The following is a 26246-nucleotide window of genomic DNA, read 5'->3' on the forward strand; positions in this document are numbered from 1 at the left end:
AACTACAAACTAAAAATGCACCAATTTTTTGGCAGTAAATATAAAACATTTCCTCTAATCTTTCAAGGTATTTTGTGTCTCAAAGGATGAATATAGAGATTACAACATCTTCTGGTTCCCCTGCTTTTTTTTTTTTATCGTGGGGGCCGAACTAAACAAAGCAGTAAACAAACAAAGCATGATGGAGGCAGACAGGTTTTTACAACCCGTGTTATTACACAGAGACCCAGAGATGCAAATGAAATTTCACACGGTCTCACTGTCGGGCAAATTGAATTACCCGGCTTGTTGCTGGACTGGAGGAATGCATTACTAATGCTTTGAGGTGAGGAGCTGAATGGAGAGGGAGGGAGGTGGAAGAAGGAGGAATGGGCACCCCTCTAAACCCCTCCCCCACCGCCACAGACACTTCCTGAGTCTGGCTGGGCTCTCTGCCAGGTGGTCGGACCACGGCTCTCCTTTTCCTCAATGCCAGGCAGCTGCACGACGGCCAGGAGACACACAAGAGAGTTAAAGCTGCACAAGGCAAGACTTCCATTTAAAAACATAATCAGCCTAAATCACAGTGCAGTCCAACCCTTTTGAGACCTTGTAGGTTCTTTTTATTTGTCTAATTGAAATTCTGGATACAGAATTGTTCTCCACGCCCACAGGAAATGATTTATCAGAGCACGTTTCAGCCTAACAAATACAAATGATGTCTACAGTACATTACTGAATGGCATTTTCCAAAGCAGCATCCCATAAACATTTAGATGCATTTCCTACCTTTCTCACTACGAGTATATTCCATTCATTACAGTATAGTTGTAAAATCATAGTTAAGATGATGTTGTCTTTTAGTTACATAGCAGGGAGTGTTTTGTAAATCCTTATTGGTGAATTCAAGGAAGCACCAACATCTAAAAAAAAAAATAATATACATATACAATATTTTTCTCTGAATTGTAGTGAAGTAGCAGAAAATGGAAATACTCAAGATAAGTATAAGTACCTCTGCTATCATGCCTTTCACTGCTCATAATGTTCACTTTTATGTTTTTTTACGTCATTTCTCAGCATGTACATGTCATCATTAGGCAGATGAACACTGAATGCAAAACACAGAACGTGAGCACCTTTGTGTCCCGTTTCTGGAGGGGGGAACGCTGCTGCTTTGTTGCTGCCATGCTTACGACGGAGAGGGACACGAGGTAACAGGTTGCCTGGTTTGTCTCTTTTGTGGCGGGGCTCAAAGGGAGGCAGCTGTGTCCTGGGAGTCACCGCTTACGTTATTCACACCTCACCTCCTCCTTTGTAGGCATCACCCGGACCTGTCAGAGGGAGCACGTACCCAGTGAAGGAGTTATGGAGCTGTCTGCTTATCCCTGTCCTCGTCTTTTTACCACTCCTACTCAACTCTGATGCTCCATGACTTTCTAAAAGCTTTCCCCTTTCCTTCCTGCTCTTTCAAAGTCATCTGAATTTGTCATGAACCAGTAGTTCGCCCACCTCCCTAAAAATGAACCACATTAGAGATTTATCACTTTATCTAACAAACATTCAAAATCACAATGTGTGCGAGTCAATGTGTTTGCATTCAGACACGGCCCATGTATTTTCAGTCAATGATTCCTTGTACACCATATCACATTACCCTCCTGTGTTGCAGCCATTAGACCCTTCCCAGACGGTTACTGAGATGGTGTATTCTTACTGTATAATAATAGTGATTAGTTATCACTGCCTGAGGTTGCACAGCATCATTTGCATCCTGATTTGCATTTCTGCAAAGCACCATGACATATTACATATAACACATTTTATGCTGCTGTATAAGCTATATAGACAATAAAAACGGATTGTTATTTGGCGGTTTAAATCACCATCATTATTGTAAAGGATACCATTAAATAATAATTTATTATTTTATTTTTATGTTGTCATGTTACATTATTATGTAACATTTTGAGCTTTTCCTACAAACAAGCCATCATGAGGATGCTGTAAATGACACAATAAATGAGTTAATATCAGATACACTAACAAATGGACCTAAATGTTCAATAAGTCAAATTGTTGTTGCTCCTTAAACACCTTGTGTTTTATATAAGAGTGTTCAAGTGTCTTTTAAGAAGTCCTAAAAAAAGATTTTTATTTTTTTATTTTTACCACTTGTCCATATTTAGCATGCATAAGCAGTATTATATTTAATATTTAGTATTCATTCTGTCGTTAAAAATCTGAATCTTAAAATCTTAAAATGAACCTAAAAAAATGTCAATTCAAAGATTTTTGGACAGACCCTGGCAGTATGAATTCAATTTGGCTCCTCCAAATTCCTCAAGTCCTCCACTCAAGTGCTGCTTACTACCAAGTTCATGTCTTTCTATAGCAGGGATATGTGATATCTGGATTATATTAAACTCCCACTTGGTCTGCCTTTAGAGCACATGTTGAGCAGGATTAAGGCCTGTGCCAGTTGCTGCGAGATCTCTCTGTGGGCCAATGGGACTTGTCCCGCCGCTCCTAATCCTGCAGACAATGCAGGCTGTTAATTGGAGACTGACTGATATAGCAAAGGGAAGTCATGAAGACGGTGTGCGAGTGGCCAGCGTCTCTGTAATCCCCTGTACTCGGAGGAATGTCCCTCTGTGGCAGCCATCCATACTTCACCACATACTCCAACTCTTCACCTCCCACTCTGGGGTTTCCATCTTACTGACAGTTAGTTAGTAGAGCCGCTGTTTTGTTGTTGAGTCAAACAAACACAAAGAGAGAGCAACTTTACAGAGTTGTGACATTTCACATCTTCCACTCAGAGCACTGATCTGAGGTGCAAGAAAACACACCCAGGTGTTTGTATTTTAATCAGCAGGGTACAAACTGTTAACAGACTTAAGTGTTTCCTGTCGTTCCACCTTAAAACAGGGCAGAAATAATGGCATTGTTAAGACCTGTGAAGCCTTGATATCCAGTGTTTAAAATGTGTTCTTATATTTTATTATGTATTGAATATGATTGAATATAAATAAATATGAATTATAAATCAATTTTTTTGTGAATGCAAATTTAAACAGTTGAACTCCAGAGAGATATGGTGTCACTTTTTGACTTGTTTTGTTTGAAACAAATTATCCATATTGTCACATAATGCTGAAGACATGTTATAAACCCAGACTAAAAGATGCAAAACAACTACATCTCTTACATCTTATTTTCGGTCTCTGTGGTCGCTTTTTGTCACTTTGTAGTGATTTTACATACCTCTATAGTCTTTTTGGGCATTTTGAATCTCTTTGTGATAATTTTATGTCACTTTTTAGTCGGTTAATGCTTCTTTATTGTCATTCTGCAGCTCTTAGTAGTTGTCTTTGTGGTCATTTTGTGTCTCTTTGTTGATTAAATGTCCCTTTTTTTACATTTTGCCTCTTGGTTTGCATGACTTTGTGGTCGTTTAATTGACTTTCCAGCGACAAATGTTAACAGTCACATAAATCCATGATACTTACAAGCAAACTACCTATCACCTTCTGACTCTAGTAGAGCAGGGATTAGGGCTGGCCAACCAGATTCCAGGCAGGACCCATGCTGCCCCTCTTGCCTAGCCACTGTTCTGACACAATTTTTTGGTATTAACACAAATAAATTTAGTTGTAATATAGTGTGATATACAGAACGTCCTCTTGTGGGATTTAAATTTAAAAGTTAAACTCTTACTTATTCAGAAATGGGTGAGCACAAGTGACAACAATGATACAACTCTACAGATGAGGCTGTCGGGTCATTACATGGGTGACAGACATGGTTTCTCCCTGGGGTGAAAATTGTAGGTGGGCAGATCTCTCCTCAGGTATGACTCAAACTCAGACATACACAAGTCATGCAGGATTCTTATGTTTTGTAAACAGAACATGATTGACATTTTGGTTGTCTGGATCCTTTATCACTGGAGGATAATCAGCAAAAGCCTCCAGTCATATTTCACCACAGTTTACTGACAGTTTGGTGGACAGCCAGCGATGGATGTCTGCAGTTGGATGTTGGTGTTCTTATAATCTCTCACCTGTTGCTACACCACACATATGCAAAACAACATTACTAAAATCATTCCAACAAGAGTTCAACGACAGACCTGTGGAGACGTTACGTCTGAGTTATACTTTCAATCACGATACGGACTTCTTGTTTACAGTAAAGACACATATCTCATAATGATATTAAAACGATGCAGTTTACAGGGGAACAACTACTGACATCCCTTACAAAAGTACTGATACCATCAAACATTTTACTGTAAGGAATAGTGTGACATGTTGGGAGTTAGATCAGAAGATACCACTGTCATATTTGTCTGTTTAAATATGAAGCTACACCTAGCAGGTGGTTAGCTTAGCACCAATACTGGAAACAGGGGGAAACAGCTAGCCTGGCTCTGTCCAAAAGTAAGAAAATCTGCCTGTAAGCACATCTAAAGCTCACTTATTAACATGTATCTTGTGTAGTGTAAAAACAACAATTTTCTGTTTTACGGTGCTTTATGTGCCAGACAATTTTAACAATGGAGTCTGCTGGTTGCTGCTGGGCCAGACCAAAAAATCAAAAAAAAATTCTATTCTATTCAACTGATTCACTCTACTATCTGTCATAATAATGCTGTCACTACAAAGCCATTTAGTGTCTCAAGTGGTTTCTCCTCTCTGTCACAGCTCTGTCCTACCTCCAAACTGTCTCCCTGTGTGAGGCTGAAAGCTTGGCCTCATCTCGGGGTGTAAATTGAAATGCTAATAGCGTACACTTAAAAAGCTCAGTCTGACTGTATTTATTATTCTGCAGCTGCTGGTATGGCAACAGACATAATTGCAATAGCGAACCTTAAGGAAAGATAAACAGTGGAAAAGCACAGTAATCACATGTAACAGCTACCATTCATTTAAAGTTGCTCGCAGATGTGACAGATTGGTATGTTTGAAGGATTACTGATGCAGACGGATTACAAATGAGCTTGAGGAAATGGGTTAAGGTTCATTTAAATCTCATACTACCTATTTTATTTCCTCTCATTGCAATAGTGCACATGCAGACTGAAACAGTGTGTAATACTGTGATAGTGTGTATGTCTCTTCAGTTATGACTTAAACAATGTTACATACAAGCAACAGTTTTGAGAGTCTGACCTTAAAAAGATTAGAGACCGATTAAACCAACACTCTAATGATTTCCTATTTATGTAAAAGCCTTTCTCTTTTGTAGGAAATATCAAAGTGCTGCAGATCAGATTACTGTTTGCACGGTCATAGCTTGCCAGTTTAATAATACAAGAGTTTTAAACTTAAGCCACATGCACTCTTTTCCCATGGATGCAGTGCCAGAGGAGGGATCTCTCTCCCTCTTCTTAGAAAGCTGAGCTGATCAAGCATTTGCCACTGAATTAAAGGTTATAGCTACCAATCAGACTGCTTTGATTGTTTAATGTTTTATACAATGTATGATTTGAAACGTCTGCACAGATTTATTGGAAACGCTTTATAAGTCGACAGAGCAAATTCAGAGGTTGCAGATGACTGATGTCTGTTTGAACATGAGATTTAGACGCATAAAAGACTGCACTTTTTCCCACTATGCATCTCTGGATGGCAAAGCTGTGATTAGGGTTTGTGGTGGGGATGTTTGCTCTGAGTAATTTGTCTCCCATGCAAGGCTTAGGTGATGGAGCCTGTGCTCTGTCTGCCAGAGTTCAACATGTGCAAATGCAGGATGATTTAAAAAAAAAAATAAGGGCTTTGACAGTGTTACATTGTCATATTATATAATAGGATTGAGGCATGTAAGTAGTGTTTTATTGTTATAGTTGGTTGCTTTAATGAACTGTATGAACAATACCTCATATTTTGATATGTTTATTATAGGCTAGATATTTTAAATCTTAATCAGAAAAACAATTAGTACACCTGTCAAGAGTTACCTTACTTTTTCTGAGCCCCTAACTGTTAATTATTTATAACTGACACCAATTCGTTGACTCTAGAAATTTGTGTGGAAACCCGTTGCCTTAAACCATCTGCAGAAGTTGCTGCAGAAAACAAATACAATTTAAATGAATACTAAAAATCATTAGTAAACATAAATTTTTTCTGAAGTCATTTTGTCTAAAATAAGCATGTGAAGTTAGACATGCAAAGAAACATAAAACATTAGGCTACTTATCACTACTGAAGAAATCATTTGTTTAGTTAATATCATTTTTCCTTTATGATTCTGATTCTAATAACAATGTATTCCATATATTTGTTCCAAATACACAGAAAGAGCATAGAAGAGCATAATGCTGATATTTTCCCAACCTTCCACGCTGTGTAGAAAGTTCTCAGAAGAGAGTTACTGATTTCCAACCTGTGTGCTTAATGATTTTATCTCACTGCCCAGAGGCCATCAGTCCCCACCCGGGTCTCGGTCATGGTACAGCAAGAAATGTAGATAAATATGAACACTAAATCAACCATACAAAACTAAAACCCAGATAACATCAATGCACACCCAAAACATTAACAGAACATTATTAAAACACACTAACTAGGACAGAAACTCTTCAGAACATATATATTTTCCCATGAGCCTTAGCACCGCTTCAGCACAGAACAGTTCAAATGACCCCGCCCCTCCCATACAGAAACTTAACATCCTTAGTTATCTCTGCTTACTAATACTAATATGATCTGTGCACTGCATACTTAAGCTTATTATTACAAACAACTAATGTGATTTAGTAATGAATATGGTTATTAACAAAACATGAAAGAATAAGGAGTGACCACTATAAAAGTTTAATTACAACTGAATCTGGGTTTACTGTGTATTTCTCACTGAAATGTAGTGGAGTAGACATAGTCTATAAAGTAGCATGAAATGGAAATACTTAAGTAAAGTACAAATACCTCAAAATTATAGGCCTATTTAAGTACAGTGCTTTATTAAATGCCTACTTTGTTACTTTCCACTACTGGTTGCCCTCATGCATCATAGCAATAACAATCAATATTTTGAACATTAAATGGGTCATCTTAAACTTGGAAGGCAGTCAAATAAAAACATGACCAAATAGGTAAAGTTTCTCAGTGGTTATGCACTTTTATTCAAAGTTTTAGGTCCCACCGTGGGTCCAATGGTAGTTAATACCAGGATCAGCTCAGAATCCCTGAGAAGCCAGTATTGGGAATGAACCGTTCAAACCCTCCAGATACTGGAGAATAAACACCACAGTCATTTAGCACAGTTCAAAGCAGTACAAATATCATGTCCGGGTCATTAAAAGCTTATGTAACCCACAAAGTGGAAATTACATTCTAAACATTATACAATTACTAATTTAGCCAAAAAGGCACAGTACACAATACTGTTATCAAAATGTACAGCGTAACCCAATATGGGTGAGGGACGACACAGAGGGAACAAACACCTCCATGTGGAAACACTCATGTTGCTCTTGTAAAGTTCTCACCTCACAGGCTTCAACAGTAACGAGCCAATATTAAGTGTAAATACAGAATATTCATGTTAATAATAACAGAAGCTCATCAGTCTTTTGTGCAAACTATTACAGACTGCGGCTCGGCTCACACATGGTTATTATTTAGATGCCAATGTTTCAATGTGATTTTTCTTTGCTAATTCGGTTTCATCCAAGCTAAAAGTCACTAATTATTCGCTGTTGAACCTTTTGAGGTGAGCGTCTTTTCAGGAGCAAACATCAGATAATTTGACACTCAGCTGTGCAATTTTAAACAAAACAAAAAAAAACTTTTCAAAGCAATTCAAAAGGCTGATTGTAACCCTGAATCAAAATCTCTTCCACTCATTATTTTCCCTGATTGTAACAAATGCAAGGAGTGTTATTAAATACATAAAAATGAATAGATTGAGATTTTGAGGGGTTATTTTTTCTTTTTTGTTAGTTTGGATGCAAATCTGAGGCATGTCAATAAAAGGACGTAAATTAGGTCAGTTCACCAAAATATATCAAAAAGGGAAAAGTGCTTTGTCCTGATATACCTCAGATTAGGTCACCCAAAGATGCCTTTGGAAATCTGCCTACTGCCAGCTCAGTTTATGGGAGAAATTACACTGTTAACTTAAAAGCACAACAATATCTTCATATTAGAGCATTTGTCCGGAGTCATCAGAGTTAAAATATCTAAAGAAACATGCCTGAAAAAGCCAATTATATGCGATAAAAGCCAAAAAGCCTACTAAAAAAGACCTGTATGGCTTTGCATTTTTAAAAGCTAAAAACAGTGAATGTAAAGCTGGCAAAAAGGCTTGAATATATGACAATACATTCTATGAGAATTGCAGATACATTTACAAGCAACATATACATCACAAAGCTCAACTGATTGCCTGCGAAGCTTGACGCTGAAAGCAACTTCCTGCCGAGAGCTGGGGTCCTCCACCAGAACATTATGGGGCAAGGTCCTGGCTGCAGACAGGAAGGAATAGTCCCGAGGCGGGCCGCACAGCAGCCCAGTAAAACTATTAAAGACCGCACAAAACTGCAGCAACAATACAGCAGCCGTGCGGTCTAATACCAAACACTGGTCCCCGCAAGCCTTTCAGATACCGAGGCACGACGGGGACGAGGATGAGAAAGGAGCGGTCGCCCTAAAAGGCAACCTGAGGGGGACACCATGGGGTGTCTGGGTACAGGAGACAGTGCACAGACTTAAACCTGGAAGACAGAGATAAGAAGGTTGGGAGTTAGATTTGCTATAAAAAAAAAAAAGGTGTTAAAACAGAGATTAAATAGGTCATTAAATACAGAACAATCTCTCACCTTGATGGATCCTCCTCCACAGGAAAAGCCCCTTTCAAATTGATGATGTTACTTTTGTTTTCAAACATCCCATAACTGAGGGTGATCTGGGGGAAGAATAACAGCAAAAACATGAGCAATATAGAAAAGAAGAACACCAAGGATACTGGATACTGATCATGTATATAAAGAGATATGAGCTATGCGCCTCTCACCTGCTTGTGTATCTCAGATCTTGACACTTGTTGCAGGTTCTCCAGGTGGGAGTGAAACAGGTTGCTGCGGGTCAGAGGAACCCCCAGAACCGACTCGATGATGTAGCCGACGGTGCAGTCGTCGGGCAGGCGAATCTTCTCAGCTGTGTTCATGAAGTGGCCGCCACTGGAAAGACAAAAGATAGACAGACACTTGGTCAGTGTTGATGTAATAATTGCAGCAATTTATGCTCAAGACTGAGGTATAAATGTTCTGCGTAACAATACAGGATGCGTGTTAAGTGTATCTGCATCTTACCTGGCCCATGGGCTCATCTTCAGAGCCAGACCTCGGCTCACACAGAAGCCTGCTCCTCCAGTAGCAAACCAGAAGTTGACTGGTTTCTATAAATACACAGAAAAGTTTCTTAATATACATAATCATCTGACATATAACCCATATGAGCTTAAAAAATATGATGCACCAAATAAAAGAATATTCTACGTACCATCTTGTTGTCCCCCAGCCTCTCTGTGGCCTCTATGGGCCGGTCCAGGCTAGGTTTACCGATGTACATGTCCTGGGTGTGAGGGTACTGCGATAGGTGCTTCACCAGAGTCCGAACATTCACATAGTTGTCATCATCTACGTGACAGAACCACCTAGGAAAGAGATGAACTATTAGAACCTGAGATGTTCATAAAAATCTACATTAAAATGTATTTTATGTGATACTTACTTTTTCCCCGACTCTATGAACTTGTCATATTCCACCGCCATCTTGCAAGACAGAGCTTGTCGACTATGAGCTGCAGAGCAGTTGGTGTTGACTGCGTGACTCCCTGTGGCAACAACGAAAAGAAATGGATGGATTTTTAGTTAAAGATGACACATCAATGAAGGCTTTATGTATTGAAATAGCATTTTTCACAGAAAAAGCTCAAAGCAGAATTTTTATGAAAGTAGGATTCAAAAGTAGGATTTCAAAGTATGATTGCTCATTAATTCAGAGCTCCCTTTCTAATAAAACAATGTGCATCTCTGTTTCCTTAAATATGATGAAATTCCCCTCAAAACTTACCAATTTTCTTTTTTAGCTCCTCGTCCTCTCCATCTGTGAAGATGTAAGTCTGTAAACAAAGAAAGGGAGAACACAGATAAGTGGACTTGGTCTTTAAATCCACAAAATCAAAACCACTTTGGATGATCATGTGAAGTAATCACACGATCAAATTTAAGAGTGTGTCCAAAGTCCTTCTTCGTCACATCCAGCCCCGGGTGATTAGCATCAATCAACATGCCTTTTATGCAGTGTAGAACACATTGAGTTAAACAACCCCATGCTCTAATAAAGCCCTATTGTCCTGTGTTTCACTCTTTCCATGGCAACTATGCTGCTGCCCCAAAGCATCCCAGACATAGAACAAAAGAGGAGGCAGACTGTCCGCCCCACACACAACCCATTCATGTATCCCATCCCCCGGCTGAGCCCCTTCGCTCTGCCGGACCTGCTGCCTGGCTTCACAATGTTGAATACAACTAAAAGAGAAGCGTCAAGTCGATAAACCACTGCACACAATGATCTGCGTGCTCGCTGCTGTATGACTGACAGACTTAAGAATCATACCACGAGATTGCAGGCACTTGTTAAATGTTGCAGTTACTCGTAAGTTACTCAGTTGCAACAACAAAGGGCAGCTTACAGGAACACACTTTAAAAAAGGAGCAGGGGAAGATTAGACTCCTCTTTATGATGCTATACACTGAGCAGGTGCAAGCTGGTGAATAGCGATGATGAAAGGGCCCTGAGCTTTGAAACCGCCAGCGGTCTGTTTACTCTTCACCTCAGGTGAGGCAGCACCTGCCGAACATCACGCTACCTTATCTGTGCCACGTGTCTCTACAGGCCAGGTCGTGGTGCCTTCGCCCTCACTGACAGAGCACTTTGTCAACTTTAACCCGCATTCCTGCAAGTTCGCCGCCCTGTTGCCGAGCAACTGCGATATGTGGACTGCATCCAGAAACAGTCTGCTGACTTTACTTCAATGAAAAGACATCTTTCTACATCAGTTTTCTTTTTCAGCACAAGGCGAAGACAACATACTCAGAGCAGATGTTGCTTGATGCTGAAGCCATGGGCCGGTATTTGTTTAAGGAAGGGTGGTGGTTTCACTGGTTAAGGGATCAGAGGCTGGCGCTGTTTGCTTTAAAGCCTGTTGAATAGACAGCCTAATCACTGAGGCAGCTGCCAGAGCTGCCAGGGCACTGACAGAGAGAGGGAGGGAGGAAGGATGGAGGAGAGGGCTGGAATCTCACTGCTGATTAGTAAATCGAAAACCGTGTGTGGCCATTCACCCCCTCTTTACCCCCTATCCTGCCTCCTCCTCCCACCCCCTCTCCGGGCCACATATACGGCCAGAGCCTCTTGAATAGAACAATGCTGTAAGTTTTCATGCTGGGTAAAGTCTCCACTGGGTAAATTCTAAATATGTTTGCCAGCATTTGCATACAGCTGCAGGAGTTAACTAAAGAGAACTCTCCCTGGGAAGGATTTTTTTCTGTCTTTGTTCTTAACTGAAACCTAAAAGAACAGTTACTTTCATGGAATACTAATTCATACAGAAAAAAAAAGGAAAAGAAAAGATGGCTGTGTGTGGAGCAGAGATAAGAGCTGAGGGGGCACGGGTGAGGAGAAGAGGGAGATGAGAGCAAAGTGAGGGGGTCACAGGAAGGCCTGGCACGGCCCTGTCTGAGCTGAACGTGGTGCCTGGCTGGCTGTCTCCAGCTCCACGGGAAGGAAGGGCATCAGGCTCCCCTCCCTCCTTCAACCACTTCCACCCTGTCTCCTTCCCTCTTCTGTCCCAGAGATTCAAAGCATGTCCAGCCCTTTTAATCAGGACAAATGATTCATACCATCAGGCACATTTTTAACACCCGGCTGTCCTCTTCAATGACACCCACTTTCTGACCACTTGCACTTCATAGTGAAGCCATTTCATAAACTCAACTACATCGCCAAGTGTTTTTTTCTAAATGCTAAAAGCGCTCATTGTTTAAGTGCTTGCTAATTATCATACTCTTAAGAGATGTCAGTGCCAGCTGCAAAAAAACAGTTCTAATGAAAGCGGCGATTATGGGCCAGTTTTAATTCGCTGCGGATCAGGAAATATTGCGATACATTTTATTCTTTTGTTTCATGACCCTGCTCTTGGTACAAAGCTATATTTTTCAAGGGTAATTAATAGAAAACAGGAAGGGGAACCGTTGGTGTTTGATGAAAGAGGCTTTCTGTTTCAAAAGCACCAATTTAAAAGTATTTTTTTGGGGTCTGGCATTTAATATCCACAAAGTAACTTTTTACATAAAGACACACTAACTGGTTGGATTAACAGAAAAATGCTATTTATGCTCTGAATGGGCTCAAAGGTTAAGAAGGCCACAGGCACTATTGTGTCAACAGAGCTATCACAGAGATAATCTTCCCTCCCTGTTCTCATGTAAACAGCTGCAGATAGCAACTCTATTCATGCATACAAGTAGAAAGATCTCAGTTTGAGCAGAAAAGTAAAAACGCAGTCAGAAAAAAAAAAAGTCATAAACTGGCATTTGCAGAAATAATATTTTTGTCCCTTGTATGTGTACTGCTACAAAAGCGATCCAAACCCCACAGATGCCCATCAGCTGAGCGTGAGAATCAAACCTGAACATTGGGGATGGCCATATGTACATGGTGGGAACTCAGAGCATCATATGGCTGGCATTAAGGCCGTCCTTTGTTCGGTCTCTCCTGACCACCTGACACCCTTCCTCCAGGAACTCCCTCTTGTATTGTGGGGCTCAGTCGGTCCTTTTTGTCCATGCAGCCACCCACCAGCTGCCTGCCTATAAGCCCTGCTGTTAACTCTGTCGGATGGGTTAACTAACATCATCCAGTACAGTGATTATCACCAATTAGCACAATTAACTCACATCCAAGCAGATGTTGTGGAGTATGGTTTGGACATTAACTTGAGCTGTGCAAGTGATTCTGTCTGGGCTAAGTGATTGTGACAGACAGTTATTACAATTTTGGAGACATCAAAAATGAGAGAAGCAACCTCTCCACAAACTTTACAGGTGCTTGAGATAAAGAGAGACAAAAAAAAAGAAAAACCTGTGTGTGACAGCTCTAGGTGCAAGATAAAAATCACTTTGAATAGCAACTGTTAACCACAAGTGTAAACATGTGCTTGCCTTTGTGCACCATCTGAAGGAGCTTGGTTCTCAAGGCCACATTTTCATACTCAGCGTGCCGCTTCCCAGCATAAACTTGCCTATAGATGCACCCCTTTGTCCCAGGGATCCCCTTAACGAAGCCCCCGGTTTCCCATCCCTCCAGTAAGCTTGACCCAGACACAGCTCCCACGTTCCCATGGAGAGAGGGGAGACAAGGGGCTGGGAAAGCTTTTCTTTCCCCCTTCAGAAAGACGCTTTGTTAGTGCTGGAAGGGGGACAGCGCTGGAGTCGGCTGTGAAGCATCCATTGCACCGGGGGCATTCACAGGGACATCCAAAAAGAGGAGGGATAATAGAGAGTGGGGAGAGAGGGGGGCTGAAAGAGGGAGAAGAGGGAGTCCTGAAACTGCTCCCTCCGTTCTCAGGGACATCACTCAGAGGAGAATAAAAAGTGACAGAGCTGGAGAAATTCAGCATGGTAACAGGGGTTGTGTGGCTTTTTCAGTGTGTCATCTGGTGACACGGGGAACAATACAGCACTGTAAGCAGCCATCAAACACGCATCACCTGCATGTGTACACAGGCCTATTGTTCAGCTGTGCAGCACAGGCTCAGCAACAATGATTTCAGACCACAAACAGGCACATCCCTTTTCTAAAAATCTAAATTTCTAGCTTGTGCATGCACGGCATTAATTAAGAGCGGATTATGCATGTCAAATGAATAAAACATGAATGATATCAATAATTCATTTGGCACTTTTCCTTTACCTGTTGCATGTTTCTTGAGATCCATGTGTCCAGGAGCAGGTTCAGTCTGGACTGATGGAACTTCTTGGTGGTCTTCACAGCGATGAAGATGTCATCCGCGCTGATGTCCTCAGCTGGAGGCGGGTCAGCGGCGGCCGCGGAGGAGAGTGCGGGCTTCTCCACCTCCCTCCGTCCCCGGGTCAGTTTGGTGAAGTACGCCGAGAATCCTTTCTTAGCCTGTGCGTCCTGCTCCTGTTCCTGCGCGGCATCTTGGAGAAGAGAGCGCGTCCCGGTATTCTCTCCGTTCGCCACCTCGTCCACCTGGACCCGGTGATGCTGCACAGCAACCAGGAGCAGCAGCAGGCAGATACATGCTGTGCTGGCTACAGAGATGGCTGTCTTCTTTCCATTATTTTTCAACATGATTAAACTTTGATGACTAAAAACTATGAAGCGACGCAACGAATCCCCAAAGCAAAGTCCATATGGTATTTTTTCTCAATAAAATGTAAAAGGATGAACGACAGGTCCGTCAGGGTGCATAGCTTAATCGCAAATAACTCATTTGTATCGAGGGGAAAATATATAAGCTTCCATGTTGGCCACGCCTCGTGGGAGGTCCTAGAATGCAGCATTCCAACTAGTGACGCAGCAATGGGGCGTGGTGTGTGAGTGTGCGTGTGCGTGGTGTGTGTGTGTGTGTGTGTGTGTGTGTGTGTGTGTGTGTGTGTGTGTGTGTGTGTGTGTGTGTGTGTGTGTGTGTGTGTGTGACTTGCACAGTTCAGTTTGGTTTTTAAAGATAATACGAGATAAACATTGACCCAAAGAATACAAAACTGCAGGTGGTTACGAGAAAGGTGTGTTTCTAACTGCATCATTCACACAAAAAGATGTAGGCCTATCTTCCGTATCTGAATCTGCAATCAGACTGATTTCTTTTTTTCAAGGTGAAGCTATTTGAATTCAGCCAAGTGTGAGCCGGGTGTTCAACAGAGAAACGGGCTCTATTGTTCTTCCCTGACCTTGTGAGGACTCTAAACAGTTGGCCAGTGCTGAACACTTGTTATTCAAATTCTGGCTCTCACAACTGAGTGCCTTCTGGTGCTGGGAGGCTGACCAAAAGACATGCAAATCCATTTAGACCAATATGCAGCCGGTGGAGCCTAAAAAAAAAAGAAAACTGACACCCAGCCACCTCCAGATTTAGGCATTCACACTCAACGCATAACTTTTGCTTCATTTACACCTGGTGTCCAAACTACTCTGGTGTTTCCGAGCCCCTAACGGAGATATTTGGAGACGCTGATGGGCCCGTTTTAGTTTGAAAATTCCGGGATTACGTTTGAGTCTGAACCGGCAGAAACTGAATTTGTCACGTCCCTATCATCTGACCCTTTTCCAGAAGAAAACTCAGCCTTGACTATCAGTTGGTAATTCAACATGGATAACTAATTACAGCTGTTTCGGGCCTTGTTTTCTATGTTTGCAGCTATTGTGCAGTCAAATTCAGCATTTTATCATGCTACTACTGCCTACATGTGCAAGAGGCAAGCCATTATTTGATTTGCGACACAGCGTTGTTACGTGAATAGTCTGTGATATGCGTTTGGACCGAGATTAGTTCTGAAATGGTACTAAAAAGCTTATGAGGATCAAGATCGTTTTCGTTCTAAAACACTGTTTAAAAATGAAAACGTAGAAGTGTGGATGTAAATGGTTTAGTATCAAATAAAAGTCCAGGTTTAAGTTTGGTGCAAGATTAAAGCCAAAATCCTTGAAGCCCAAAGTTTGATGATAGAATCAAAGGCAGCTGAAAACACAGATGATTTTGGTCTCAATCCAAATTTTGGGTACCTTTGGGATAAAAAAAAAAGTCAATGTTGTCCTTTAAGGTGTAAGAGAGTCACACCGTTCATGTCTGTAATACAGTTAAATACATCCTGCTTCTTGACTCGTCTCCAACTGTCTTATTTGCACTAGTAAGAGAAATTCTTTGCAAATCTTTTGCAAGAGAAAAAATATATATACTTTTCACAGCAGGTGTTTCATTGTTTTTAATTCTGGGACACACAGAGCATAAGTTACCTCTCTGCTTTGTTGCTCCTGACAGGGTCTTTTGTTCACCGTTAAAAAGTGTGCATAGAAAAGCGTCTAATAGCAAGTATAAAAAACCAGGCCGAGGGGGTTGTCTCTGTGGCCTTCATTCTTCTTCAATCAACTGCCTCTTTCTGCTGGGCTTGCAAGGCATTCGTCCCTCCTCGGAAACTCTTTTTGGTCCTTTGGACTTGTAAAAACAATGTCAGTTGTTAAAATGGCAAGAGAAAGCTTAAAGTTCTCCAGTTGTATTAGTGCCAACCTCCCCCTTGGTTCAGTTTATTTCAGCCGTTTGTTTCTGCCACAGACATCAACAGAAAAAAACGCCTTCTTGTCCCTTTTGAAATCACCCCACCTCAGCCTAGACCCCCCTATCTAACATTACTGCTGGATACCAGTGAGGTTATATCCAGCTTCTTCAGACATGCCCACTTCCTCACCATAGTGCCCACAAACCCACAAATAAACATCCCAATGTGCTTGATGTCCCCCCTGATCATATCAGCATGGTGGGGGATCTGAGCTGCAGTCAGATGGTAAAATTAAAGGGTTGCTATTTATAGTTCCTGCTTTTACAAAGACGATGACACACACATAGCAGGACAAGAATCCCAGCATTCACTGTGACCAGGGTGTTACAACATCCCACAAACTGTCCAGAAAGCGTCATTACAGCACTAAAGTATCTTATTTTTATTCACTGATACATGTCACAAAAACTGGAAACACATGTGCATGCTCAGCTCTGTAAGATGCCAGCTATAACTTGATACTCTGCATATACTGTAGATCCAACATGGAAGACATTAGCTCAAAGCCACATCTTGCTTTTCAACTCATGATGTTTCCATTTATTTCATTTATTGTGACATTCCTCAGGATGGCCTCCTGTATGTTTCTGCCTTTTCAAGCTTTTGTTGATTCAAATATGTATCAATTTCAGTCTTTCACATTTGAATCTAAGATGCTGCTGTGCAAGGTCAGCTGATTGATTCTCAGATCCCCTGCACAATAGACTCAGATTTCTTGGATTATATTCTTAAAAAAAACATCTGCCCCTTGATATTAACATATATATCCATATATCCTTCCTTCATAGGATCACATAAATGTTTCACTCTCCAGAGACTCTTCTTTTTTGTTGTTACATAAAGACATACAAAAAATATGTCTCTGCTTTAACAGGAGAAGAATCTGACAATCCAGGATTCTTGCTGTGTCTATGATACATGTTAAGATAAATCATGGTTGTTTGTTTTCATGAATGAAAAATGAAAATAACACACAATGAAGGTTAATATTGAATTCCTCTGTCTATCCGAGCAAGACCTATGATTAAGAACAAACTGAATGTGATTACACTGACTACGCTCTGAGGATCAGTGGATAACAACCGGGCGGTGGGATCAGTCTCCGGTTCTGTTTATTTTCCCAGCATGGAAGCACCAGCTCTGATTGGATTACAGGTCACACCAGAAGTGAGAGCCAGGGGACCGAGCGTCCTGCTCAGAACTCGGTTTCAGTTTCTCTCCTCGTGCAACATTAGAGGAAACTCTCCAAGGACCAAAAGGCTGAGAATGCTTCAGCTGCAGGAGAGACAAATAAACACCACCCATTTATTATTGATCTGCAGAGAGAGTTCCCATAAATCTGATTGGACCTTAAATAAGACTAGATCTTTGGTCCAGACAAACTCCTATAATGCATGAGATAAATAATGATTACGCAAAAGTCTGCATACATGTTCTTCTTTCTCTCTTAAGAATCAATACTGGCACACTATTGTATGGCATCATGCTATGGTGGAGGAAGTATTCTGATTCTTTACCTAAGTAAATAAAAACAGCTACTCAATTCTCAAGTAAAAGTCGAAAATGTCACATGATTTAAATTATGGGAATATTATCAGCAATATATACTTAAAATATCTACATAAAAGTGTTTGTGATTTTTTTAAATGGCCCCTGTGAGTGTTATACTGTTATATATTTTATAATTGGATTATATTTGTTTATGCAGCATTTACTGTCGTTTTCATGGTGGACATATTTTTAACTATTGTATATACTGTATATATATATATATATATATATATATATATACTTATGTAATTCTGCTGTTTTATATGCAACAAATTCTTGCAGCTTCAATTTGTTAAATTGTAAATGATCAACCAGCAGCTGAGAAGTGTCAGGTTACATGCAGGCAAGCCTGGACATGTTGAACATAATTTCTTCTATTCAATATTAAGATAATAATACCTATAAACCATCTTTTATTTGTGATCGCCTGTAAGTCCCTCAGAAATATCAGCCTTATGAAATCAGATCAATTTTTGTCATATACCAGTCTTCATTGTTTCACAACAGCACACATTTCTATACACTAAAGAAAAAACACTTATTGTTACTGGAAACACAATATTCACAGGAGACCCTTCAGGTTTGTGGTCCCACTTAGAACTCAATAAACTCAAAGGACCACTAAAAGCTGCTGACAACTTTGAGTTATTTCCATATCATAATGTAAATTTTAAGAGGAGTGAGGTCGGTGGTTGTATGTCCTAGAAAAAGCCTGTGAAAAGCTTCCTTGTGTTGGAGTGAATGGTCATTTTCTCAACCAATACACAGTCTCCTTTTGTTTGTGGCCTGTATAGCTACCTTGCTGGGATGTACAATGGGAAGTCCAGCAGACAATGAAAAGAGTCATTGAGGTAATTTCAATTGTGCTGTGGTGTTCCCTCATCAGGCCCTTTCTTATTTAAATATGTCAAAATGTGTGAGCCATTGCAGATGTGGTGTGCATAATCTGGTTTGTTTTTCTCTGCAGTCAAGGGACATTACATGTAAAGAGTTAGTTGTACCATGTCACAGTTACATGACTTTAGATATTTTGGAGGATGTATCAGTAGCAATCAAGTTTACTCTACATTTCTTGGCTAAATAAACACGCTGAGCGCTGTGAGGGGAGGCCAGGAGAAAGGCACGGCTCTGCAGATCCAATGAAAACAGGAAACTCATGGCTGGTGCTTGATGTCCTATTTTAAATAATAATTGTTCTCTTTTCACTCTCCTCTCCATAACCAGGCGGATACGAGCTATTTGCATAACTGTTCAGACCTGCTTGTCACCCCCTGCTCCTGCCCTACTTCCACTCTGTCAGCCTAATGCTTCCCAGCACTCTCTTTGTGCCGGCTCTTGTTTTCTGGGAACATATAGTGATCGACATGTTAAATTGGGGAGACTCTGGTCTAGTCTAGTCTCCAAACAGAAATGCATTTAGTGGGACGGCCCAATTTATGACACATGGCATGGTTTTCTACTTGTTGCATCTTTTTCTCACCAGTGTTACAGGGAGGGCTTTATGTTGTGGAACATGAAGAGGCGCAGAGATATGATCTCTGTGTGTGTGTGTGTGTGTGTGTGTGTGTGTGTGTGTGTGTGTGTGTGTGTGTGTGTGTGTGTGTGTGTGTGTGTGTGTGTGTGTGTGTGTGTGTGTGTGTGTGTGTGTGTGTGTGTGTGTGTTATGGTGGAAGAATAGGGCTGTTGGATCTGATACTGTGAAAATGACAGAGCAGACACGGGACGGAGTAGAGTGGAGCTGCAGGACGAGAGAGGCTCCGGTGGGAAACTGCTGATCTTACACTCTGGGGGTGTGATGTGGGTGTACACACATTGTGTATAATTTCTCTTCTGTTTTGTCCAGAAGGAGATCTGAGTGGTTTTAGTTTAGTTTTAACAGTATATAACAGATACAGTCTAAAATAAAGCATCACTTCTTTAATTATTATAACATTGTCATAGGGGGTATAGCTCAGTGGTAGAGCATTTGACTGCAGATCAAGAGGTCCCCGGTTCAAATCCGGGTGCCCCCTTTCTTTATACACAAGAAAAATTTACAGAATTTAAATATTGAGTTTCATCGTTATGGAAAATACGATAAGAAGAGACTTTACTGATCTCTGTGGGGAAATTCACAACATAACAGCATAGACAAACCTATATACTATGGCTGGGCAATATGCAAGCAAATGTGCAATATGAATTAGCAAGCTATTTAACTAGCCAGCCACACGCTAACTCCACCTCCCCCCAGGACCTCTGGGCCTGGACGGTGTCAGCAGCAAATAGAGCCTGATGGTACAGATCCATTTGTCTGACACAACTGAAGCGTGGTGTCGCGACGTCATACATCCACGGTTGATGCTCCACGCCCTTGACCGGCAGCTGATTGGACGAAAGCGTGACGTGGGTCTGGCTGCTTGAGAATATCAATACAGAATACAATACAGAGAATACAATCTAGTATTTTACGAAAATAGTTCACCGAAATGTCTTTCTGAAAGCATTTTAAGCGAGAAATAGGTCATGCATTTGCTGAATCTGTCTTCATTTCAGATCGACAAAGGTTAGTTTGAAAGATTTTGGTCTACTTCTACTGGATAGTCATGTCGCGTTCAATGGATTAATTTGCATAAAGATGGGCATCGGCCAGCTTTTGGACGCGCAGCATTTTTTCAAATGCAGAGTCCGCCGTCCTGGAATGCTTTGCGTGCATGTTGAAGTCGCTTGACATCACCCATAGGAATAGAGTGGAGCGTGGCGCGACAGAAGCGTTGCACGGACAAATGGATCACCAGCGGATAAAAAGCGTGACCATATTACACCGGTTTTGGCCACGCTCCACTGGCTTCCTGTTTGTTTCAGGATTGAATTTAAAATTGTATTAATTGTTTTTAAGATCTTAAATGGGTTCTCGCCGTCTTACTTATCAGAGCTCTTACATGTCCACACGCCTGTCAGAGCACTGAGGTCGTCCAATCAGATGCTCCTCGATGTGCCCAGATCCAGGTTAAAAACCAAAGGTGACCGAGCCTTTTCAGTGGCTGCTCCAAACCTCTGGAATAGTTTACCCATTCATGTAAGAACAGCTCGGACCATTGGAACGTTCAAGTCCTTGCTTAAGACCCATTACTACGCATTGGCTTTTAATTCAAGTTGAGCTTTGATATCTTGACATTATTGACATTATTCTTTTTCTACTGTTGTATATTGTGCCTTGTTTGTGTTTATTGTTTCGTTGCTTTTGGAGCATGTTAAGCACTTTGGTCAACTGAGGTTGTTTTTAAACGTGCTATATAAATAAAATTGAACTGAACTGAACTGAACTGAACCAGCGTCAGAGAGCAGGCGTGCGGGTGTTACACACAGTAACGATATGTTACTGTGACATACGGGAGCTAATTACCAAAGCTAAAGTAAAAAAAAAATGCTAGCTAGCCAGCCACTCGCTAACTCCAGCTCCCCCCAGGAGCTACAGTGCGACGGTGTCGGCAGCAAATAGAGCCTGATGGTACAGATCCATTTGTCCGACACGTCATGCGTCATATTATTATATTGTATTGTATTTGTCATTATGTAACTTCTATTATTGTCAAGGTGTCATCAGGGGGTATAGCTCAGTGGTAGAGCATTTGACTGCAGATCAAGAGATCCCCGGTTCAAATCTGGATGCCCCCTATCTTTAAGAAAAATTTAGAATATATGTAAGATAAGAAGAGACTTACTGTATCCTAGAAAGCTAGATGCACACTAGCGGCAGAAAATTAAATTTGCATCCAAGGGGTCTAGGCACTCACCGGTGGCTTGCGAGCTGGAAAAACCAAACTCTGGTCAGGCCAATCACATCATGTATGGAGACTTGATATGTGTTGATATGCATAGGGGAATTAGCAAGCTATTTAACTAGCCAGCCACCCGCTAACTCCGGGCCCGCTGGGCCTCGGCGGTGTTGGCAGCAAATCGAGCCTCAGAGAGCAGGCGTGTGTGGACAATGTTCAATGTTTCCGTTGCTGATGCTGTGGTCTTAGGGTCTTAGGTGCCTCAAAGGGCGGTAAACCACGAACACCGTGGTGGACACCGGTGGTCAGGGAAGCCGTCCGACTGAAGAAGGAGTCTTTCCGGGATATGTTATCCCAGAGGACTCCGGAGGCAGTTGCAAGGTACTGAAGGGGCCGAAGGGCTGCAGCCTCTGCCGTGAAAGCGGCAAAGCAGCGGGTGTGGGAGAAGCTGAGCCCGAAGGCAAAGCTCTCAATCTACAGGTAAGTTTTTCTTCCCACCCTCACCTATGGTCATGAAGGTTGACCGAAAGAACGAGATCCAGGGTACAAGCGGCCGAAATGGGTCTTCTCAGGAGGGTGGCTGGCTTCTCCCTTAGAGATTAGGGTGAGAAGCTCAGTCATCCGTGAGGAGCTCGGAGTAGAGCCGCTGCTCCTTTGCGTCGAAAGGAGCCAGTTGAGGTGGTTCGGGCATCTGGTAAGGATGTCCCCTGGGCGCCTCCCTAGGGAGGTGTTCCAGGCAGGTCCAGCTGGGAGGAGGCCTCGGGGAAGACCCAGGACTAGGTGGAGGGATTATATCTCCAACCTGGCCTGGGAACGCCTCGGGATCCCCCAGTCGGAGGAGCTGGTTAATGTGGCTCGGGAAAGGGAAGTTTGGGGTCCCATGCTGGAGCTGCTCCCCCCGCGACCCAATACCGGATAAGCAGACGAAGATGGATGGATGGATGCAGTGAGACTTTTGTGAGTCCTTCATTTATACTACTGGTGGCCATGGGACCACAGGTAAAAAAAAACAGTGTGCTGGTACTGTGTTCAGAAATGTGTGTGTGTGTGTGTGTGTGTGTGTGTGTGTGTGTGTGTGTGTGTGTGTGTGTGTGTGTGTGTGTGTGTGTGTGTGTGTGTGTGTGTGTGTGGGACGAGAGAGGCTCCAGTGGGAAACTGCTGATCTTACACTCTGGGGGTGTGATGTGGGTGTACACACATTGTGTTATCTTCTGTTTTGTCCAGAAGGAGATCTGAGTGGTTTTAGTTTAGTTTTAACAGTATATAACAGACACTTCTTTGTTGAATTACAACATTTAACAGGTATTTGTCATTATCCAACTTCTATTATTGTGAAGTTGTCATCAGGGGGTATAGCTCAGTGGTAGAGCATTTGACTGCAGATCAAGAGGTCCCCGGTTCAAATCCGGATGCCCCCTATCTTTATACAGAAGAAAAATGTACAGAATTTAGATATGGGGAAGATAAGAAGAGACTTTATTGTAGCCTAGAAATCTAGATGCATCCTAGTGGCAGCAAACTTAATGTGCAGTCAAGGGGTCTAGGTACTCTCCAGTAGCTTGTGAGCTGGAAAAACCAAACTCTGGTCAGGCCAATCACATCGTGTATGGAGTCAGTAGGCGGGCTTATGGCTTATGGAACAGTGGTCTTCTGGAAGACTTGGAGTTACGCTTTTCTTTGAGAAAAGAACAAAGAACGGCACAGAAATCATTCTTAAAAAAGGAAGATGTGTTCATAGTTTTGCCAACCGGATACGGCAAAAGTTGAATCTATCAACTAGCTTGTCTTCCTTCTTCGTTGCTCTGCCTGGTTGTAGCGCTATCCTATTGCATGCAGAGGGAATTTGAAAGACAACCGTTTATCCCCCCCCTCGGATTGAGTCCTGTCAATGGTGAGTTCCCATACCCAACATCTTGATGTGGGTCTGGCTTGTCAGGCTAACTTTACTGAGCTATGGGGGAAAATTCACTACATAACAGCATAGATAAACCTATAAAGATGCCCCCTATCTTTATACAGTAGAAAAATGTACAGAATTTAGATATTGAGTTTCAGAGTTAAGACCCGGACACACAAAGCCGATAATCGGTGAGGTCAGTGACTCGAGTCTGTTCGGTGTGTTCCGTGTCGTCGTCCGTCCGAGGGGCCGTCGGCCTTCATTTTGGCAAATTTGACATGTATAATCGGCGGGGTGGGCACTGATCAGATTCAAATGATATCTTTATACAGAAGAAAAATTTACAGAATTTAGATATTGAGTTTCAGAGTTATGAAAAAAAAGAGACTTTACTGATTTTTGTGGGGAAATTCACTACATAACAGCATAGACAAACCTATGTAGTATATCTGGGCAATATGCATAGGGGAATTAGCAAGCTATTTAACTAGCCAGCCACCCGCTAACTCCAGGACCGCAGGGCCATGACGGTGTCAGCAGCAAATCGAGCCTCAGAGAGCAGGCGTGTGTGGACACTGTTCAAAGTTTCCGTTGCTGATGCTGTGGTCTTAGGGTCTTAGGTGCCTCAAGGGGCGGTAACCCACGAACACAGTGGTGGACACCGGTGGTCAGGGAAGCCGTCCGACTGAAGAAGGAGTCTTTCCGGGATATGTTATCCCAGAGGACTCCGGAGGGCTGGGCAATATGCATAGGGGAATTAGCAAGCTATTTAACTAGCCAGCCACCCACTAACTCCAGCTCCCCCCAGGACCTCTGGGCCTCGATGGTGTCGGCAGCAAATAGAGCCTCAGAGAGCAGGCGTGTGGGTGTTACACACAGTAACAATATGTTACTATGATATACGGGAGCTAATTACCCAAGCTAAAGTAAAAAAAAATAGTTTCATTATTTAAACATCGTCCTATACCATAAATTTGAATTAAATCATGAAATCGATTTATCGCCCAGCTCTACTTGTCAAACAGGCTAAATGCTAAAACCGTGAAAAACACCAATTCTTGTCAAATACAACGTATTGATCATCTCTAAAGCAATTGATACTATTTTGGCATTTTAAAGGACAGAAAAATGGAGCATCGCTGCAGTGAGACTTTTGTGAGTCCTTCATTTATACTACTGGTGGCCATGGAACCACAGGTTAAAAAAAACTTGTGTCTCACAAGAAAATGACCAATCCTTTGTGACCTCCTCACTTCCCCAGGCCTCAGGGCTTTGTGGTCTCTCCCAGCGGGCTGAAAGGAAACCACTGTCTGCAAACATTCCCCTTCAGGAAAGGCCTGAACATTTCTGAGATGCTCGGTGCCCCCTGAGCCTCACAATATTCACTTCTGATACCGTGACACCCCCATCAATCCATTCCATTTGTATCTATTTAGGATTTCAATGTTTGCTCTGCAGCCAGAGGTCTATAGCAACCATTAACAGTAATTAACCTCAGATTTGAACCTTTTACTTGTTGTTTTTAAGACAGAAGTGTGGATTTTAGTTCATGTTTTTGTAATGCAGAGCGGCAAAGTTCAGTCATGGCTTATTGTTTACCGAGAGTGAGCTCTGCAGGGTGATATACTGCAACAAAGGAGGCGAGACAAATTAAGGAGCCATGACAATGAAAAGCAGATGTGACTGTAGGGCAGTTATATGACTTTAATGCTATGTGAAAACAGTGAGAGACAATATAGTAAATGCTGACTAATTGTTGAAGACACTCTGGTAATTGGGCAAACATACAATGCTTAATATAATATATAAGTTGTTACAGATATTTTTCCTTTTCTCAGTACCTATATTTTGTGCCAATGTTCTGTAATTTCTCATCATTTTTCCAGCTTTAACAGCTGTTGTTTATTTTCATGATCCGTTAATTGCTATTATTTTTAGGGAACTGGTGTTAAATGACAACAGCAGGACTCAGTATTAAAGGATAATGTGTAAATGGGCCAAGCAGGGGTTTTGCCACATGGCATATATTGAACATACCACCTGTCTCCACAAACACACACACCTTATTCCCAGACCCTCCAACCTGGTTCGCTGAGGGAATCCCTTCTTTTTGTGACTGGGATTAATTCCTGGCACCAGCTTGGACCTGCTCCAGCCAGGGAACAAGAGCCGCTTCCATCCCACAGAGCAGCGGTTTATCTCTTGTGGTGGGTCCAACTGGGCTGATCCTCTCATATTAAGTGGATTAGCAAAGTCCTTGTTCTACTGTCAGGAGCTCATAAAAATAATAGGGATTTAGCATGTTGGCATTTCTTTCCTGACAAAATTCCAAACTTTAAATGTAAATCATGTACTCATTGGAGAGAAAAAAAATCACCCAGCCTTTGCACAATGGGGCTTCTAAAGTGAGTAAATTTTAAGTATTTCTGCACACTAGTGTCAGAAACATGATTCGTAAGTGATCTCTCGTAGTATCAGCCGTGTTTAGCTCTTGTAGTATCCGTGGGAAACTGTAGTATTAGCACTGCTTACAAGCCTTTTTGATTTCCCATGGGAGACATCGATGACAGGAGCAGGTTTGGATGTATTACATGACTGGGATAGTAGAGATCATGTTACTGATATCAGGGGAAGTCACATGAAGTCTGTGAGGTTCTCCCTGATTGTTGAACATCTATACATCAGACTT

The 26246-nt window shown here is 41.9% G+C and overlaps 1 protein-coding gene and 3 non-coding genes across 4 annotated transcripts; 3 read left to right on the plus strand and 1 right to left on the minus strand.

Annotated features, from left to right (window-relative positions):
- Positions 1 to 7082: 7082 nt before the first annotated feature.
- Positions 7083 to 14508, minus strand: lfng (LFNG O-fucosylpeptide 3-beta-N-acetylglucosaminyltransferase). The gene is made up of 8 exons (XM_039825786.1): positions 13968 to 14508; positions 10065 to 10113; positions 9723 to 9825; positions 9492 to 9645; positions 9302 to 9387; positions 9004 to 9169; positions 8810 to 8895; positions 7083 to 8704 (listed from the first exon to the last, which is right to left on the minus strand). Exons 1-8 carry the CDS (start codon positions 14367 to 14369, stop codon positions 8638 to 8640), a joined length of 1113 nt encoding a protein of 370 aa, XP_039681720.1. The 5' UTR covers positions 14370 to 14508; the 3' UTR covers positions 7083 to 8637.
- Positions 14509 to 19842: 5334 nt separating this feature from the next.
- On the plus strand, positions 19843 to 19914 carry trnac-gca. Its single transcript has one exon. It is a non-coding gene; the product is annotated as a tRNA-Cys (tRNA).
- A 1573-nt stretch (positions 19915 to 21487) lies between these two features.
- On the plus strand, positions 21488 to 21559 carry trnac-gca. Its single transcript has one exon. It is a non-coding gene; the product is annotated as a tRNA-Cys (tRNA).
- A 1447-nt stretch (positions 21560 to 23006) lies between these two features.
- trnac-gca lies at positions 23007 to 23078 on the plus strand. Its single transcript has one exon. It is a non-coding gene; the product is annotated as a tRNA-Cys (tRNA).
- Positions 23079 to 26246: the final 3168 nt, after the last annotated feature.

The sequence above is a fragment of the Perca fluviatilis genome, chromosome 15 (genome assembly GCF_010015445.1).
Source record: "Perca fluviatilis chromosome 15, GENO_Pfluv_1.0, whole genome shotgun sequence".
NCBI classification, from domain to species: Eukaryota; Metazoa; Chordata; class Actinopteri; order Perciformes; family Percidae; genus Perca; species Perca fluviatilis.

Bases quoted from the DNA above. Each gene is read 5' to 3' on its own strand.
- lfng (XM_039825786.1), bottom strand. From the start codon at position 14,369: ATGTTGAAAAATAATGGAAAGAAGACAGCCATCTCTGTAGCCAGCACA. The intron at 9,646-9,722 runs GTAAGTATCACA...TCTCTTTCCTAG, and splicing joins TTCATAGAGTCGGGGAAAAA to GTGGTTCTGTCACGTAGATG. The intron at 8,896-9,003 runs GTGAGAGGCGCA...TTCTTCCCCCAG, and splicing joins GATCTGAGATACACAAGCAG to ATCACCCTCAGTTATGGGAT.